The sequence below is a fragment of the Notothenia rossii genome (assembly GCF_949606895.1).
Source record: "Notothenia rossii genome assembly, chromosome: 5".
Taxonomy (NCBI): domain Eukaryota; kingdom Metazoa; phylum Chordata; class Actinopteri; order Perciformes; family Nototheniidae; genus Notothenia; species Notothenia rossii.
The window spans coordinates 87,950,804-87,971,239 of record NC_136903.1 but is presented as its reverse complement, the minus strand read 5'-3'; the positions used below and the strand labels follow the sequence as shown (position 1 = coordinate 87,971,239).

At 40.5% G+C, this 20,436-nt stretch overlaps 1 protein-coding gene across 1 annotated transcript in view; it reads right to left on the bottom strand.

Annotated features, from left to right (window-relative positions):
• slc41a1 (solute carrier family 41 member 1) overlaps positions 1 to 19,633 on the bottom strand; it is a gene marked incomplete at its 3' end in the record, with an annotated part of 33,464 nt that extends 13,831 nt beyond the window's left edge. Inside the window, exons 1-3 of the mRNA XM_079680591.1 lie at positions 19,617 to 19,633; positions 18,069 to 19,161; positions 4,943 to 5,050 (exon numbers count right to left, since the gene is read on the bottom strand). Of these exons, the coding sequence (XP_079536717.1) occupies positions 4,943 to 5,050; positions 18,069 to 18,539 (579 nt within the window). The 5' untranslated portion in view covers positions 18,540 to 19,161; positions 19,617 to 19,633. The remainder of the gene's footprint in view (positions 1 to 4,942; positions 5,051 to 18,068; positions 19,162 to 19,616) is intronic.
• Between the last annotated feature and the right edge of the window lie 803 nt (positions 19,634 to 20,436).

Below are 20,436 nucleotides of genomic sequence, written 5' to 3'. Positions count from 1 at the left end.
CTCAAAATGGTCAGTTCTGGCGAAGGTGCTCGAACGCCTAGTGAGTGAACAAGTAAAGGAGTTTCTATGTAAAAATGATTTCCTGTCTAAACATCAGTCAGGCTTCAGAAAGCAACATAGCACCATCACTGCCACAAGGAAAGTGGTGAATGACATTACGAGTATCTTAGATAATAAGCAGAGTTGTGCAGCTCTATTTATTGACCTGTCCAAAGCGTTTGACACCGTCGATCATCGCATCTTAAAGAAGAGGCTACTCAGTATTGGCATATCCAGCCATGCAGTGGGGTGGTTTGTGAACTACCTCTCTGAAAGGTCCCAATGTGATCACTTTGATGGGCTGTCTTCTGAGTGGTTAAACATTACTCATGGTGTTCCTCAAGGTTCTGTTTTAGGTCCACTTTTATTCTCCATCTACATCAACAGTTTAGGTGAAAATGTGAATGAAGCTACTTTACATTTCTATGCGGACGATACCGTGATGTACTGTGCAGGTCCCTCCATTCAGGAGGCTGGTGTTAAATTACAGGCTGTTTTTAACCTTATTCAGACTCAGCTCTCTGAGCTTAAGCTTCTTTTAAATGTTGATAAAACCAAGATAATGCTCTTTTTTAAAGCTAAAAAGACTACAGACAATGCTTTAGATATTGTTACTATGCAAGGACAAGTACTCAAAGTGGTTTCCTGTTATAAATACCTTGGTATCTGGCTTGATGATTGTCTTACTTTTAAACTTCAGGTCATTAATCTGCTTAAAAAACTGAGGGTTAGACTAGGTTTCTTCTACAGCAACAAGTCCTGTTTCTCACTTGAGGCCGGGAAAAGGCTAGTCACTGTGACCTTTTGACCTGTGCTGGACTATGGTGATCTGATCTATATGAATGCACCTGCCTCTTGCCTGGAAAAGTTAGATGCCGCCTATCACAGCGCACTGAGATTTGTTACTAACTGTAAAGCACTTACTCATCACTGCACCCTGTATGCCAGGGCAGGTCTGCCTTCACTCACTGTACGGAGGCTCAGTCATAGGTACATGTTCATTTACAAAGCCATGTTGGGTAAACTACATTTTTATATCTGCTCTCTGATCTCTCAACGAATTGAAAGTACTTATTGCCTGAGATCTCATGATGTGGTTTTATTAAATGTGCCAAGTGCTAGGACCGTCTTAGGGAAGAAAGCTTTTAGTTGTGCAGCTCCACTAAATTGGAACAAACATGTTTCAAACTGAGCACTTTGGTTCCCCTGCTTCATTTAAAAACTGGGCTGGGTGACATGCTGTTTGATGCTCATGGTAACTGTCACTGTAAATAGAGTTTGTAAACTGTACCCTGTACATTATGTTGTATGTCATCCTTATTGTTGTTCTGTTGTTTTTATGTTACATGTGTAACTAACGTCCTGCAGGTCAGCCTTGAAAAAGAGATCTTTTGATTTCAAGGGGCTTTCACCTGGTTAAATAAAGGCTACAAACAAACCAACAACGCTGTACAGGAAAGGGAACGCCCAACAAGCTGAATAGGGCCTCTGTAAGGCTTGAATGGGACATTTGAACAAATTTAGAACTTTTATGACTAAACATTAGGAGAATTTAATGTTAAAAGCCTGACTGAACACAAAATAGAATGTGGTTAAAAAGACCAAAGGAGAAAAAAGGAATCAGGGTCATGTGATTTGAAGACTCTTACAGACAGCACAGTGCGGGGGATTACATTATTTTTTCACTAATAAGCGCATTAGGGAATTTACAGTGGTCTTAATCTGCTCATAATTAGCGACGGCATGGAAAGAGACGAGGTCCTGCTGGGCCGGCCAGCCAGGGCTGACAGTAATGTCTCAGGACAGAGTCACGAAGCTCGGCAAACAGGGCTGAAAACAGGTTGTAAAAATGGCTAAAAATGAAGTTGAAATCCCATTTCTTTCAAAGACAAGTTACGGTAAAAAATGTCATTCAAATCATAACCGAACGGCGGCTACTTCTTAGTTTTACTGTTTAACACTGTAACACTACTTCCTACATCTTATTTTCTTATAATACTGCAACTTGAATGTGGACTTTTGTCATTAGTAATGGTGTATTCAAGTTATTGTGGTTGCTTTTTAAATGAAACACACACAGTCCAGATTTAATATAAAAACAAGGAAACGAAAAACATTTACAATTGATTTAATCAGCTCGGAAACATTGTTGAATTCCCCAATCTGTCATTGATTCACTTACTACTGCACTATGAATGAACATGGAAAGTTAAACAACCACCAAAAAAAACACCTTTTTTTACAGGAACTAGTAATTGTAACAGAATATACATTTTTTTAAGTAACCCTCCAAACCCTGTATTTGAGTTAAATATCTATAAAACAAAACGTATAGCAACTGGCATGCTAATTGACATGATGACGTATTAATGACATATTATTGGTTTTAAAGTGTAAATGTGGACAATGCCAACTTGCTAATAATCATGCAACAATACGACCGGGACAACAAATATAATGTTGGTTGTATTTCTGCTACTCAATATAGTTGATACTTTAAGGATTTGGAAATTCGGTAGCACATTTTTAGTAGCTTTCAGCCCGATTGATAAGCACTCTATGGAGGGAAAACATGATAAGGCATTCAAAAACTCTCCCACTAACAGAGGTGATGGGAAGTTACTTTTTACTACATTTACTCAAGGACTGTACTAAAGTACAATTTGGAGGTACTTGTACTTTACTTGAGTAGTTCCATGTTATTCTACTTTGTACTTTTACTCCACTACATGTATTTAATCCCTTTAGTTACTTTACAGATGTGGATGAATGATGTGAAATCTAATCAAGTGTTAAATCAGACTTTAGTTCCACCTGGAGTAAATCCACCAGCTACCCTGCAGTATACAAAGTCATTCAAACTAGCTGCACCTTTACCAGCTTTGAGAACACTTTCATGATCAATCATTATAAAACATATCATATCTATTATTCTGAAATGGACCAATCTGCACAATGACTACTTTTGCTGTCGCTACTTTCACTATATTTTGATGAGAATACTTTTATACTTTTACTTGAGGAACATTTTGAATGCAGGACTTTTACTGTAACAGAGTATTCCTACACTCTGGTACTTCTACTTTTACTCAAGAACAAGATCTGAGTACTTCTACTTTTACTCAAGTACAAGATCTGAGTACTTCTACTTTTACTTTTACTCAAGAACAAGATCTGAGTACTTCTACTTTTACTCAAGTTCAATATCTGAGTACTTCTACTTTTACCCAAGTTCAAGACCTGAGTACTTCTACTTTTACTCAAGAACAAGATCTGAGTACCTCTACTTTTACTCAAGTACAAGATCTGAGTACTTCTATTTTTACTCAAGAACAAGATCTGAGTGCTTCTACTTTTACTCAAGAACAAGATCTGAGTACTTCTACTTTTACTCAAGTACAAGATCTGAGTACTTCTACTTTTCCTCAAGTTCAAGATCTGAGTGCTTCTACTTTTACTCAAGAACAAGATCTGAGTACCTCTACTTTTACTCAAGAACAAGATCTGAGTACTTCTCCCACCTCTGCACACTAATTTGAAGTCTTGTTATTGCGTCTGAGTTGATCTCTCCGTGCTAGGTGGCCGCTGTTAGCAATGCTAATCATCTCCGTCACCAGTGGAAAGAATGTGAGGATTGGTGAGGGCTAATTCCTTTTTGCCTCCACAACTGTAGAGAGTGCTGCTAACCTCTGACGGACGCTGCTGGGTCAATGACCCGTCAGCTAACAAAGGGGCCGTGTCAGTGGAGCCTCAGACAATAGACGTAGCGTTAGCATCAAACCCTGTGGCCTGAGCAAAGAAGCATATAACTCAAATGCTGGCTAGCTAGTTACAATCTGTCTCTAAAACACCACAGAATACTACAGAAACACACATATTGGGATTATATCTCTGTACTGTGCATGACATGCTCTAATAACTTCATACTGTGAATCTTTGCACATTACTTTGCTCAAAATATGACTTCTAAAAACAACACAACAGACATTTTACATGTTATTTAATTTAATATGCCATTCGTGCACACAACATGTAAATCATATCCTACTTTTATATTGTGTTAGCTGTAATTTGGCACTTCAATTGTGTTTTATTTGTCAGATAATTTACAGATGTGTACTCATGTTCAACTTCAACTATTTTCTTTTTTTTAGTTCAGTTTTATTTTCTATTTTGAGATGTTTCTATTGTATATTTGTTTATTTTCTACCCTTCTAATTATGTGCAATACTTTGTTTTACATGCTGCTGCAACGAAAATGTTTCCCATTTTGCGACGAATAAATGACATCTTATCTTATATTTTCCTATTTTAATTACTAGTTCAGATCACTACAAACAACATATATATTGGTTTAATGATTTCTTGCTCCTCAGCGGATGCTACAGATGAACAACACATTCAGATAAAAACTGTGTTGATGTTTTGAGGCCATTGAAAAGGTAAAGTAAAGGGACAGGAATGTTGCTATCAGTTTGTCTGAAACCCAGGTCGGCTTTAACAGTATGGCCTTCCACCCAAAGACAATGAGCTTTGAAGGGTCAAAAAAAGGGGAAGGGGTCAACGAGAGACAGGTACAACACATTCCCACATGCTTAAATTGGACAATAAGACCGGGACAAGAGCGCAAAAACATGTCTAGGCATAGCTAATGATTTGTTATATTGTATAGAAAAATGCACATGGACAATCAGATTTTCACTAGAGGCTTAAAATGGTCAAAATAATTATCAAGGAACATTTTGGGGGGGGGGGGAATAAGTCAAGTTGACAGTCACTAACCGCTACTTTGAAGATTGAATAAAATACCCCTCTTTTCTTTGGCAAATGACATTCAAATTGGGAAAGAGTGGTCAACAGTCATTAACCGCTCAGTAACTCCTAAAACACACAGATTTCTCACCGCTGTTGAAAGTCTGGAGGCCAGCGTCATCTCCAGGTTGCCTTTGAGTCCCAGCAGTGCAGGAACCAGGATGAACACCTCGTTCACCTCCTTGAACACCGTCCAGTGCTGCAACGGCCAAAAACGCATATGAGTAACAAAACATCAACATAAAGAACACACTGCCATATTAAAAATCAGATTTACAACGGTACACTGTCACCTAGAAAGGAATCCTATTTGGGATGTGACCTTGTTTTGAACCCTCCTGTTGTCTTCGGGTCAAATCTGACCGATTTACTACTTTCATCTGTCATAACTTTTTTGTTTTACATTTGATTGCATTAAGGCTTTATGATATCCTTCACAGTAGACATTTGAACATATCAAATTGCTGATCACCACTTTCATTGGATTTTGGATGATTTAGTCAACTCTGTAACACCCATGGTGTTCCCGGTTCACACACACACACACACACACACACACACACACACACACACACACACACACACACACACACACACACACACACACACACACACACACACACACACACACACACACACACACACACACACACACACACACACACACACACACACACACACACACACACACTAGATGTGTTCCCCGCTCGTATGTGCCCCTCCCCCCACATGGATCACACCTGGCACATGCAATACATGTTCAGTGTCTGTTCTTTGTATGTTAACTGTAGTTCTTCATGTATACCAGTAGTCTGATACAGTACAGTTTGAAAGGGTGTTCAATTAAATGGTTTTTGTTTTAATGTAATAGCAGTTAAAACAGGACCGGTCAAATTTGACCGAGGGGGGGGCGACGAAGACAATAGGAGGGTTGAAGAAGTCCTATTGCTCCCCCCCCCCCCCCTTCCTGTAGTGTATTATAGGTGTTGGTGCATGTAAATGGTCTGTAAAGGCTAAAATTCCAAAGTTCCCTCCAGAAGGAGTTTCTCCAACAAATTCTACAATACATAAATAGACAAAGCCACTAATATAATCACTAAAATGTGTATTTCAGATATTTTCCTGGCACTTTTCTGAAAGAAGACGTATTTTAGAAGCAAAATAGCCTAAACCTTCCCTTGTATTGTCTCTCCTGAAACACATACTAACGTTTCTATCAATGCACATGGTTGATCTCCACAATGTCTTGGCAGCATGGCATTCCCTCTGCAAACTAAAAAGTGAATTAGTTTGAGCAGTTTGGCGAGGAGGGACTCTTAGTGATGCTACCAGTGAGTGTTGCACTTTTATCTCCATGTGCAGATCGTCCTTCTCTCTCTGCTACTGGCTGTCAGATTGATGGAGGTGACGAGCTCAATCAGACACAGTGTGAGAGCAGGAAATCTCCCAGTTGGCATTCAATAATAAAAGGAAAGAGGGCAAAGCTCTTTCTTACAAAAGTCGTAGTTTGTTGTCGAGATATTGTTATGAAAGTGGGAGCGAATAAGACGATACGTGAAAAATGAGTGCCTTAGATGTGACCCTCGGTAACCCCCGAGTGTCTGGGCTAGTCACTGTAGTAAAAGTTCTCCCTCTGCTGTGCCTCCATTAGAGTTGAAGCAGTGAGAGCAGGTTGAGGCCCTACTGTGGTCAGATTTACGCTTTTGCCGAAGACAAGGCCATTGATCTATCCTCAGTAAAAGTGCTTATCTATGGGTACAATCCCAAAGGCTCCCAGCACTTACAGTCCATTCGGCCCAGATCTGATCAATACTCACCGAGGCTAACTCCGAAAGAGAACAGAGACGGGGAGAAGAAAGACGAGGAGAGGGAAATAGAGGAGTAGCTGACATCAAGGCTACATACAAACACAGTTGGCTACATTTCTGTTTTACTACGCTGCTCCCACTGTGCATCCAGCTGTACGGGGCACATACGGGGGTGTCAGTGGGTGTGGCAGAAAAACTCAAAGAAAAACTGTGGGTTAAACTCCCTCAAAGTGGAAAAAAAATGCTGCTCCAAAAACAAGTTAAATAACAATGAAAACAAGGTGTTTTCACTTGAAATAAGTACAAACATCTGCCAATAGGACAAGTGGAAATGTGCTTGGTAAGATTCCTGGAAGGTGGGATATCTAGATGAATCAGATCTTTTAATTAGCAAGGAAAACTTATTTTTGAACTATATTTGACCAGAATCAGATAATGTCGTGTTACAAAATAAGCCGCAAAGGTTTTCTGTTTTCTGATGTCAGTTGGGGATTTTCCATATATGTAAAACAATATGTGTTTCATCTGAGAGAAAACTCAAAATAGGTCCCATGTCATGCTTTTCCGGTTATCACCCGTCCCCTTGTGTGTTATGAAGGTTTTTCTGCATGTAAACGGTCTGCAGAGTCAAAACTCTCAAAGTACACCCTGTAGGGAGTAAAACTCTAACACAGAGAAGACCTGTCTGTGCTGCCCCAGAACGCCTCGTTGGACATTTCTCTTTTTCTTCCTGGCAGGAGCTCCAACAAGCCGATTGGACAGAGAGTGAATACACATGGGATGTAACGATATACCGAATATCGCGGTATCGCGGTAAATAAACTTCCCAATACCGTCGTGAGATTGACAAAATCTACCGCGATTTAAAAAAAAAATGAATTAAAAAAAAAAAAAAAAAATTTAAACACTTTTTTTTTTTAAACCTTTATTTAACCAGGCGGTCCCATTGAGATCATCGATCTTATGCCGTGTGTGCATGCACCTCGTGGGACGCGCACAGCGTAAAGCAAAACCTCCCAGACATGTATTGATCTGTACGGCAAAGTACGGTTTGGAAACGATATCATTTCCTTTTGGAGGGCATGCATAACACGGCATAACATCAGAGCCTGGCTCTGGGGAAACGTTGGCGCTGTTCCGAGTTTGTTCTAATCTGTCAAAATGACAGACTGCTTTCAGATTTTTCCGTCATTGTTAAATAAAATATTCGGTTAACGCGACCACTGATGTCCCAGCAACATCAGTACCAAGCGAGAGAGTTTTTTCCAGAGCAGGGGATATTGTAAATGCCCAAACACCCCAGCTTATAAATACCTGGAAATGTGGACATTCTCATATTCCTAAAAACCTGTCTGATGATGCTGAGTGAGTGACTAGTGAGTTTGAGTTGAGTTACTTGAAAAACTAAAGTGAAACTTGATTTATTTTATTGCAGGGTCTGATTATTAAATGTCCTTGTTTATTTGTGAGATGCAGTGGCATAAAGAAAATGCTTACTTTGTTTGGTAGTACCAGTAGGTACAAAAACACTGGTTTTCTTGTTCCAGTCTGTTACTGTCACTTTGTTTTTGACACTTTAAAATACTGCTATCCTACAAAAATGCTGTAAAAATCAGATTTATTATGTAATAAAGAAACATTTTCCGAGTAAAAAAATGTTTTTTTGAAAAAAAAAATGTTAGGATTTTTTTCTTTCTTCCCTTTATTATTCAATATTGCGACAAATACCGTACCGTGGACTTGTTATCGCGATATTATCGTACCGTGAGTTTTTGGTATCGTTACATCCCTACATACTATACAGAGATGCTGTCTCAGAAACCAATGTGAGTTTGGAACATTGAACAATGTAAATCTATTCTAGTAGACCTCAACAATGGAATATGATCAGTAGAAGTGGCCATGACATGGGACCTTTAACAAGATGATGCATTGTCTAAAAACAACTCCCGATATCTCACTGCAATGAAGTTATTATGTCTTATAGCAAGTGTAAAGACATTTCCTGACTAGATATTAGACAAATATACTGGGGAAGATTTTGAGTTTTTGCATTGCAGTCTTTCCTCTCGCTGTTACCAAGCCAAGCAGAACTCCTTTCCAACAGCAAGTCCCTTTCGCTTGGCGCACTGCCTTCTGCCAACCCTAGCCGCCTTGCTAGCTCCTCCGAGAGCAACCCCTCTCTTATTTCACAGCCGCATGTTTTCAAGCTTGTCCCCCTCTCTCTGTACTTCTGTCTCAATCCCCTTATCCCCCTCTTTACCTCCCCTGTGGTGATATATGTTGTTGTCTCCATGGAACGCTGGCTCGAAGCCAAGCGAGCCCCCCCGGTTCTAAGAACTCTACTGGACAGCCCCAGAACCTCTGTGTGTACAGACCTATAGGAGCTCTGGTATGCAAACCTCACGAGGGGTCGCGTTGCCCAGTTGAGTCACATGCCCCCCCGATTTTATCTGCGACCACTGTACTCTCTGTACTCTGAGCAGGAGGCTGAACATCGCACGCAATGTCAATGCAACACCGGCAGCGTCACAGAAACGACATCAGGTGGTGTCTGTTTCCATGAGGGTATACAGGTCGTATGCAAACACACACCGTGAAGGGTAAAATGAACATTGCTGTGGCTACAAATATACGGCACACTGGAGTCGAACCTGCAGGTTGAATGTCAGCAATGCAGCAAGAAGCCAATGGCAAAAAAAGAGTTCTTGAATTCTTAACGAAAACTTTGTCAACATCCGTTTTCAAACCCTCCCAATATTTTCACACTCTTACGCTAATCTGCTCCCCAACACACACATCATTTCCCACAACTTTACCAATTATGACCCTCCAAAGTGTAATAAATGCAAGGCACTGAGCATGTTCAACACATTAACCTCCATTAACTTCACTTCGTCAAGACTTTTCTTGTTTGTTGAATCTTCGTTGTCAGACAAAGAGAATGTGCTCCAAGTATTCAAGGTGGTAACCCAGGGTGATACTTTCAACACAAATGGCCGATTTGTGTATGAAAAATTAAGAAATATACTCGTGACACATACTTATGTTATAGGCAAACAGTTGTCATAAGAATCACTAAATCACAATTCAAGCTGAGTCCTATAGAAACCTGACATGTGGACAGTTCAGATTCATGCAGTCTTAAGTTAATTAATTCCCCAACACATTTTTATTTCCTACAAACGTACTTATAATGACCCCCAGAATGTCTCAAATGCAAAGTACTGAGCATGTTAATTACCGTAGACATTAACCCCTATAAGCTTCAGTTCATCAAGACTTTTCGTGTGTTTTGATTCTTTGCTCACCGTTGTCGGATAACAAAACGTATTCCAGGTAACCCAGGGTGAGTACTCTAAACACAATTGGTCGATTTGTGTTTGAACACAAAGGAAATGCACTAGTGACACACATACTAATGAGTTTTCAGGCACACAGTTGTCATAACAAGCACTAAATCACAACCAAACTAAGTCCTATAGGAACCTCACATGCGGACAGTTGACGTCCAGGGACCAGATGGAGGAAGGTGCAGGGTGAAGCCTAAAAATATATGACTAGGGGGAGTGCAAATAAGCAACCCGGGACCCTCCAAGGACCCCCGATGGATCCTGGACAGAGTGAAAGATTAGCCAGGGTTTGGTGCAACACTAAAGCTTTCTAACCTTCTAATCCTTTCAATCTTTATCACTCCGATCCTCACCAAGTAGCTGCCTGGGATGTTGTCAAATAGCTGAGAGCTGATATGTTGTTAATGATCATCAGGACATTAAATCTTTGGCGCACAGGAAATGACTGAGCAATATGAGAACAAGCAGTTGCAATATTAAATGCAAATGGTCGGACGCCATTTAGGGAATGTTTCCTGACTGATTCAAGTGCCTTTAGAAATACATTTCAATCCTTATATCTTAGATTGTGGAGGTCTTGTTAACGATGTTTAATTGTTAAATCATAAGGACGCATACATTTAAGCATACACTTTATATATTGTTCTGAGCCAGGGTTGGAAGATAGAATGATGATTACGTTTTAGGGAATAATCCCACGCTCGTTTCCTATGTGAAAACCAGGAAAGTGGATGTGGTCGGAACAAAATGGCGTCTAGTGGGCAGCAAGGGCTTGGCTGTTATTAAACCATGGAGTCAACTCTAATTTCCTGTTTACTGGTGCCTGTATCTTGAGACTCTTTGATTTTCAGACTGAAGCAGTGTCCAAATGTTTGATTTATTTTGGTGTCAGAGGACAGACAGCAGGACACTGAGGCACGCACACACACTGAACCATCTTTAACATGTTGTCTTGTGACTGATAGCAAATCACCTGTTTGACCTTTGAGAAAGGCATTGCTACCAAAACTATCTCTCCATGACCTTTACAAAGGAGCAGGTTATCTTCAAGATAAGAGATCAAGTCACATCGAGGCTATACGAAACCCACTTTAGACAGCCAAATGCAGGACAGACCGTGTATCACTACCCATCAACAGAATAATCTGACTATTAAGCTTACTTAAATATCTTATAATGACTCCAGACATAAGTGACATAAGCAAAGTAATTCAGAGCATGAGAACAGTCTGTTTCACTTACTCACTTGGTCACAAAGTATCACATCATTTATTCACTTATCTGTGTCAGCTTCTTGAGCCAAATGTTGGTCTGCTGCCCGTCAGAGTAGTACATTGTAAGTGTTGCTACAGGTTACATACTTCAAAGTTTCCACTAAGTTTTATTAAGATATGAAAAACACTTTACCATAGCTCACACATCCAGACAACAGGTGCTGGACAGACTAACAAGTACAAAGGAAAAATGTAATCTTCACTTTCAATTATGCTTAGAGGACCTTTAAATAAACCAACATCGTCTTTAAGATATAAAAGTTAATAATGTAGCCTATATATTCTATTCTATTGCTATGTAATTCAAGTATGTATTAAGTTGATTAAACACATACATAATAATAATACTAATAATAATAATACATTACATTTATAAAGCGCTTTTCCTGGTGCTCAAAGCGCTTAGGGTTAGATTATATAATATAACACTAACGTCCACTCATTAGGGACAGTGGTATTATTAATCTGTTCTTTTAGGACCAGTTCCACCTGTTCTTCGTGCACTGGGCATGTTGCTTTCAGCCCGGATTAGGTGGTTAACTCATGGATGTCTAGGGTTTAACTTCTTCGTGTTTGTTTGATATTTAAGTTCAATTTTCATTTGTGTCACTACGATGAAAGTATGTTTGTAATTGGTCAAATGTTGCTAACTCTGCCTGCCCTTTTTATGTGAACGAGCTCATAGCCAAACTGAGAAGCCTGGGTTGACTTAGAAATTTGATAGCCAGTATCGTAGGACTGTTTAGCAGAATTGTGTTTGTTAGGGTCAGTCAAACCAGAACGCAAAACGATATTCAGGGTTGGTTGAACTCGTAGTACAGGCCTCAGAGTCCTAAGCTTTCAGCCCTGGCAAAGAACCTGTAGGTGATTCTGCTGCCAGGTCTCTAAGCAGAACTATGCAGACGACTCCCTCCTCTATACCAGCCTGGACCGTCCTTTCTGAGAGTCCAACTCGAGTGGGAATGAGGCCATGAGCTCTGTGTGTGTGCTGTACATACTCAAAGTGACCAACTATAAAGAGGCCACATTTCAAAGAAGCTTGATTTTGGGTTGAGAGCGAAGCAAAGCGCCAAGTCATGCTCCGATCCAAGCCAAAACGACTCAACTCGGGCCAGGCAGACACATCAAATAAAGGCTCTAGCATGTTCTGGTTTTCAAGCTTACTTTTAGCAAAGAGCTGGTGCCTTCGGACTGAACCAGAGAGAGAGGGAGGCTGAGAGAGAGTTAGACAATTACCTTCCTGCAAGGACAGGAGGGATTAGCTGAGTTAGCGTTCGACAGTTTCAAGGCCTGGGAATTAGGCACCTGTTAGATGCCGAGCCTTGCAAGTATATTCTTCAGCCAGAGGTACAATCATGCCTTACAATAAATGAACAATAAATCGCTGTACCATCTACAATATGTCTCCTCTCTCCCAGCCTCACCTCCGAAGGAATGGTGCTCTGAGTGTTTTGGAAACTAGAGAGACTGCAGCAGCATGGTGCAGGCAGCATGAAAACTGTTTTGACCTAAGGCAGCATGAAAACTTTTCTGACCTCAAACCTCTGCATTCCTGGTTCCAGCGAGAATACCTAACCACACGGTAATAGAGGCTGTCACACTGCATTGTGTTTCTTGTTTTCCCTCGAGCTCGACTGAAGTGTGCTGCCATTGCAGGTGCTCAAAGAAACTCTTATTTCCTTGCTTCTTCCCCTCCTCTCTGTGCTGAGTTCCTGGGGACCCCAGCCACCATGTTGGCATCAGTATGCTTGTACACGATGTGCCGGACTGGTCTCCTGGCAGCCTGACCCCTCAGTTTTATCTGCATCACAGGCTGACTTTAAAGAAATATATGACCAGCATGACTTTGGCCTGTAATTCTTCACTGAAAAAAAATAGACAATGATCCCAGTAAGATATGTTTATTACTGTTTTGTTCATGGGAGCATTGTCTGGTAGTGTGCAGACTTTTGACAGTTTTTTACTTTTTGTTCTGTATAACCTAGTATTTAACGTTGTTTAAATGTTATTTTGCATTTCTACAGTGCATGTAAACACATATTCTCTAGGAGCTCTACAGTAAGTGCACTGCCTTGTGGTACACTGAACACTGTGAACACTGTGAGTGAAGTGTGTGAATGTTGACTGGATAACATTGTCTCAAATCGTACACAACATCTATGCCTTCACTGGAAGTCAAACCAGCACGGTGTTAGCTAGCTAGCTACATTATGGTTCACAATAGTGTAACGGTACGTCTACACTACAGGCATCAAAAAATGCTTTCAACGCTTCGCCCATTCACTTGAATGGGGTGACGTAGAAGATTTGTAATCTTCGCCGAACTGCATTGTGGGGAGCATGGCATGGCTTTGCAAGCATCACGAGCATCTATCGGCATCTTTTGAGGCTCGATGCTTGGCATCAGCCAATCAAATCCCGTTTATGCAAATCCCGCCAGTGCAAGCGCAGCCAATCAAACCGCGTGCAAGCTGGGAGAGCCAGACCGCAGTTCCTTTCCTCATATTCCAAACGAGATATTACGGTAGCAAATCACCCGGTTCTTTACGACCGGAACTATTTACCGGGATACAAACCGGAAGAACCAGGCATGGAGGGAGGTGGCAGAGACAGTGGGTGAAACTGATAGGTTTTTCGCCTGTTTGGAGAGTTTATATACAGTTTACTTCGTTTTAACATTGCTATTGCTTTGTATGTCGGGGGCGGGAGATTCATGTGATTGGTTGCTCGCAAAAAATCGCCAAACTTCAGACACGCCCAGCTTCAAGATTTTTTCATGCCTGTAGTGTAGACGGGCCGTAATGCAGTGGAGAAAAAAAGCTCTGGGATTTCTCCATTAGATTTCGATTCATCGCAGCAAATACGCTTGGTTGGAAACACTTATTAATGATACTTAACACGTTTTGATCGGCACATATTAACACCTCTTTGTGATTTATGAAGCGTAAATGCAATTGTAAGAAATAAAAAGCTACCGCTAGCCGCTAGGTTATAAACAAACTACATAACAGTCACATGGCTGCACATCAGCACTGCTAAGCTAAAGGTGGCTAATGTTCATGTGATGATGTTTAGCAGCCTATTTAGACACTTCGCTGTTTTTATGATACATACAAGATTCAGGCATTCATGAGTGGGATTTTTACTGATGTATTTTATGTCGTAGAAAAAAACGTGAAAATATCTTCAGCTTATTTTAAAAAGAGACCTTATTTCAGCAACCACCAACACATTCAGCAACCACCAACACATTCAGCAACCACAAACACACTAAAAAAACATTGACTTTGAGACGAGGGAACCAGAAGTGGTAATGCTAAGTCTTTTCCAGGTTTTAGGACTCATTCCTGCACCACTCTACACCAACTACTTAGAGACTGCTAAACTACCCCAATGAAATAACGGTGGCTTATTTTCGAAACCAATATATTTGGTAAATATATTAAATAATGAATAGGGAGGCGTGTGGTGCAGTGGGTTGTGCGTAGGTGTTCGGATCAGGGGGTCACAGGTTCAAAGAGTCAGCATGTCGTCGTGTCCCTGGGCAAGACACTTCACCCCAAATTGCTCCTGTGGGGATTGTCCACATTATTGAGTCTAACAAGTGACATGTAATGTAATGAATATAAGATACATGTATACACATTGTTTTATATCATGCTGCTGTGTTCCAGAGAGCAAACACATTTGTGGCTTGTCCCATTAGTTGGGGATCGTTGAGAGTGAGCACTGAATTTTTTTACTGTTAGGTTGACCGTTCTTGGCAGTAGTTCATATAGCCATACTAACGCACATATACTCAAAGAAGCAAATGTAATTACAGTACGCAAATTCAGACACAGATTGAGACTTTTGGGAGGCCCTGGCTACACACTGCACTACAATTAGCTCCTTCTATTTGTGTTTATATTCTGTAAAACATACTTAAAGCAGAAGGATGTGTGACAGTGCATTAGAAGATTAAAGACCTACTTGTTCTCCCGTGCTGTTGCAGACCACGTATACTGTAAGATGTGTCAGTCTGTTTTTTTTTTATTGGGGTTTTTCTATTTTGTTCTGTTTTTAAATGTTTTTACATTGTGTATGAGTTTTTCAGTCTGTGGCTATAAGTATGGTTTTATTGTCTCGTGCTTTTACATTTGTTTTTTGTCCTATCGGTTTTGTCTAAATGTGTTTATGCTGCTTTTTATATATTCATTGATGTACAACACTTTGGTCAACTCTCTTGTTTTTAAATATGCTATATCAATTACATTGGATTGGATTGGATCTAGAGTGTAACAGTATGAGACAGTTGTCCTGAGGGGTGAGACAGGTTAAAATCACCCCTAGGTGTGTGATGACCAGTGTTGGGCAAGTTACTTTTAAAAAGTAACTAGTAATAGTTAAAGTTACTGCTCCCAAAAAGTAACTAGTTACTTTATTAGTTACTGAATTATAAAAGTAACTAGTAACAAGTTACTTTACTTTAAAAATAATAACAATACAAATACAAATGTGTGTGTTGTTCTGTGGCACAGTAAGACAATACTTTCTGTCCTGCGCACAGTTTACATTTGACCGTAATATTTTTTGCGTCCTTTATCCCCACAAATTGAAAATAGTGGTTATATCTCCAAGTTGTAAATGCGCTGCTGCTCTCGCTGATACTTGCATCTGCCATTGTGTGTGTGTGTGTGTGTGTGTGTGTGTGTGTGTGTGTGTGTGTGTGTGTGTGTGTGTGTGTGTGTGTGTGTGTGTGTGTGTGTGTGTGTGTGTGTGTGTGTGTGTGTGTGTGTGTGTGTGTGTGTGTGTGAGTGAACCGGGAACACCATGGGTGTTACAAAGTTGACTAAATCATCCAAATCGTGTGCTGGCGGTGAGCGTTGCCGTGTGTGTGTGTGTGTGTGTGTGTGTGTTAGCATTAGCAAGTGTTCCTGTGTGTGTATTTTCCCCATAAGGCAAGACCCGCCCAACTCTGTCTCTGATTGGCTTACCCTGAAATGTTAACCCGCGTTAACCAATCATCACTCCTCTCTGGTTACTTTCACTTTTCCATGGTGCTGTGAGAGGACATCGCTGTATTCGCCTCTAAATTACATCCACAGGGAGATTCGGTTCAGTTCCATCACATAATGTAAAGCAGTAACGCACCCATTTAAATCACAGTAACTATTACGGTATTACTTAATGGGAATAGGTAACTAGTAACGCTATTAGTTACCGCAAAAAATAATTTGTAACGCGTTAGTCCCAACACTGGTGGTGATGACTGCCCCACCCGTCCCCAAACAGATGCCACCAGAGAGCACGATGACAGATACATGCCAAGGTGAGCGAGGCCAGTTAAACCAGTTAACTCAAATGCTCTGGGGGCCCATCCCATAGTATGACTCGGCAAACACGCCTGGAAACATCAGAAACAGTGCAATGACGCATTATACAAACTTAAATATAGCTCATGATGTCTATCCCAGGTAACGTGAGAATGGGACTGAAGTGGAGTTCACGTCGTGAACAATGATCCTGTGATGCTGTATGAAAAAAAGTGCTTTACTGGGTGAAGAAACTGCAGTTGGTGGTGATGTAATAACATCTGATCATTTTGAATGATATGGCAATATAAATTGTTTAATGGGTGACAATGGCATTGGTTGGCAGTCTTAAAGGAAACAAGGAAGTCTTAATTAAAATCCTTTATTTGAAAGAAAATTAATCGATAAATCCCATTATTTATTGTCTATGTACACTTTTTCCATTGTTTTTGTCCTTATTACTTTACTTTTTTTGACATAATGTGTGATTATTATAGAATATGATTGTCATTTTTCATTTAACATTTAGCTTATTTATCTAAGGTTTAATTCATTATAATATTATTTGCTATCTCACTTATTTTTTGCAAGTTTGTGTGCCTTTGTTACAGTACATTTGCACATTTATTTAGATATGCCATTTCATATATTCTATCTATCGTAGGTGTCAATTGGGCCGCATTTGTGTGCAATGTGACACAGGTCACATGACTGCTTGATGAGTTTTATTTTGAGCACATGTCCTCAACACTTTGTATCACCTTATGAAGACGTGTTAAGTTGAAAAGCATCAGTGATCCATGGATTAATAAAGGAGTTTACATTTACAATCAGCTTAAGCTTTTCAGACTGACAACCAATACCAAGGACTTACTTTATAAAGATGTTCCCCGCTTCCACTTTCTCACAGTCCCCGACATATTTCCATTAGCATCACTAGATCTTTAGGCTTGGACAATATTCTCCAGTTTGGATGGACCAGTTTCTCTCTGCTGCATGCTCACTGTGCGCCGTATAGTTTAGTTTAAAGTTACCAGTTATTAGTATCTCTAATCCGTATGAATCTGTGCTGTCCTGTTTTTCATTCTTACCCTGTTGCTGTTTAACTACTGAATTTCCCCACAGGGATTAATAAAGGTGTATCTTATCTTAGAATAGGTCTAGATTCCCTCGCACTAGTAGCACACAGTATGTCGAGTAGCTTAATGCCTTAGAATGTCTTGTATATGTTTCTTTTGTTGTTATTATTATTATTTATTTTATTGTATTTCAATGTTGTTTTTTGTGGTTACTGTCTGTTTTTTTGTTGTTGTTTGTTTTGGTATTGTTGACCCTGGTAGAATGGTCTCTTCTACTCCCTTGATTGTACATGTAAGGGTCTATGTATGTATGCTTTCTGTGTTTGACAATGTCGCAAATAAATCATATATATATATATATATATATATATATAAAAATAAAAAAAAAGAATAGGTCTGGATCTCTCACCTGGACGAGGTCTAGCACCATCCCGGCTGCCACGGTCCCGAACCCGGCCAGCAGGAAGGGGAAGACCACCTGCAGGCCGATGGTGAAGGAGGTCTCTTTGAGGGGCGCCAGTGGTTCTGGGCTCTGGTCGGTGCTCGTTTCGTCGCTCTCGTTGCTCTGGCTGGCGTTCTCCAGCAGAGCGTCTTCCTCTCGCTGACCTTTGGCGTTCGCCCGGCAGTCCGTCGCCACCACGATCTCCGACCTCTCCACATCGTCCGCGGCGTCTCCGTTCGGGACCTCTGTGAGCTCGAGGTTGTTCCCGCTCCCCAGGCTCTCCTCCTCGGGGCCCTTTGAGAGGACCACTGGGGGCACCGAGCAGTTGGAGTTGAGTAGGGCTGGGGTCAGGGGGCCGCCCTCCTTCGTCCCCTCAATGTCCCCGGAGGACATGTCGATGTCGGGGAGTTTGTCTTGTTCTTTCGACCAAAGTACCATGCGGAAGCCTTTTGAAAACACTGGGCTTGACAAGAAAAAAAAGGTCAGCTTGCCTCGGCCTGTTAGTTCTTTGGGGGGGAAGTCCAAATGGAATTGGCCACCTGATCTGGTCTCGAACCTGATCAGTCCAATTGATTTATCCCATTAAAGAGGCTTAAAGTGAGTTGGGGTCGCTACTAAAGACCAGGAGAAAACCTGCAGCAAGGCACATGCAGTCGTGCGCCTGCAGAGCCCGTGTTCCTGTCGGTGCTTCTGGAGCAGAACCAGTATGTTCTCCATTCACTGCAAGGTCCTCAGGGTGCACAGTCCAAAAGAAGAAGAGAGCGTACTGGACTGAAACAGAAGAGGAAGGAAAACAATAGACGTGGGGGCTCGCCACAGAAATCCCCTGCAGTCACTCGTAAACAGTCCTTTTAGAGTTCAGTATAAGCTAAAAAGAGAATGATTGAAGGGTCTGAAGTGGCAGCGATGGGTCCGGCTCGCCCACTGATCACCAGACTGGTGGGTGAATGTATCACCTTACACCACGTGGCTGCTGGTAGAGAGATATTTAAAGGTCTGCAGTATGAAGATTGAATTACCGTCTGCAGAGAAGCACCTCTCCTCGAGAGCGGACAGTCACCTGCGAAAAAAGAAACACAGTCATTAATTATTCAGTAAATGAATGTTAACATCTTCAGCCACATTCCAGATTTGCTAAGGAAAAAAAAAGAAGCTGTTTCCTGACTATTGATTAATATAAATAAAAATACCATTATAAAACAACAACATACAGCCTTAATACAGGGTTTACAAAACTTCAACCTTAAAAAATACTAGTTAAGAGCAATTTTAATAGAAAACCATGACCAATGTGACCAATAACCAATAACAAACAAATTAATGTAACAGGAATGTTATATAAATAGTAAAACCCAAAACTCACCAAAATCAAATACTTATAGAGCCTTGATAACAAATATGAAGACTTAATAGAGAAAGATGAAAACTTCTGAAGTACCACTTTGTTAACTACACTTGTTGTCTAATCCCTTGAAACAGACACTAGTATATTAATCCGAACAAAAGGAGCCTCACTCTCAGCTGACGGACATCATAGCAGATGTGAGGAAAGACCAGCAGCTAAAAAAAAAAAAGTTTCATTCAGGGCCAAATTTCCTCCCGGCATCTAAAAATATTCTGGCGTTAACGGAGGAGCTGCGTATCCCACATCCACTGAAACACAGTCAATCACGGTCAACGATAACACACCACTTCCGGTTCTTCAAAATAAAATGTAAAAAGCAGCAGTGTCATAAGAGGTTTAGTAAATCAAACTGGTATTCTGACTTCTTCCTTTGTATTTATTTTGTATTCTATGAATTTTTTACTTTATTTTATTTATTTTTCATTCTATTTATCTTTTTGTATATTTAATTTTTTTTGAGGAAGTGAAATGTTGTGTCAGGTGGACATTTTAATGTTTTCAAACACTGTCAGTGAAAAAACCACAACTTCCTCCCCAAATGAGACCTTAATGGGACCTTATGTCGGAAAGATTATGTATTGAAGTCAATGGCTAGAGAAAAGTTATCTTTCGATCAGGTTTGAATTGTGCCACGAATTACACATATGATGTTTGTCAATTTAAAAGATAATTTTGCAAGTCAAAAATAAAATGTTTTGCCGTAAAACTTTGAAGTAAGACTTTTTTTGTGTGAAACTCTCAATGAACTACATCTCTGATCTCGCAGAACAACACACATCACCAAGATGGCCGTCACTACTGTCTTACCAATAAAGTGATTGACTACCCTCACTATCAACATAATGAAACACGTCCAGAAGAATGTCATGCAAAGCTGCCTGCCTGCCTGCCTTCCTTCGACTCTCCCTGAACTGCCTGATCTTTTTAATG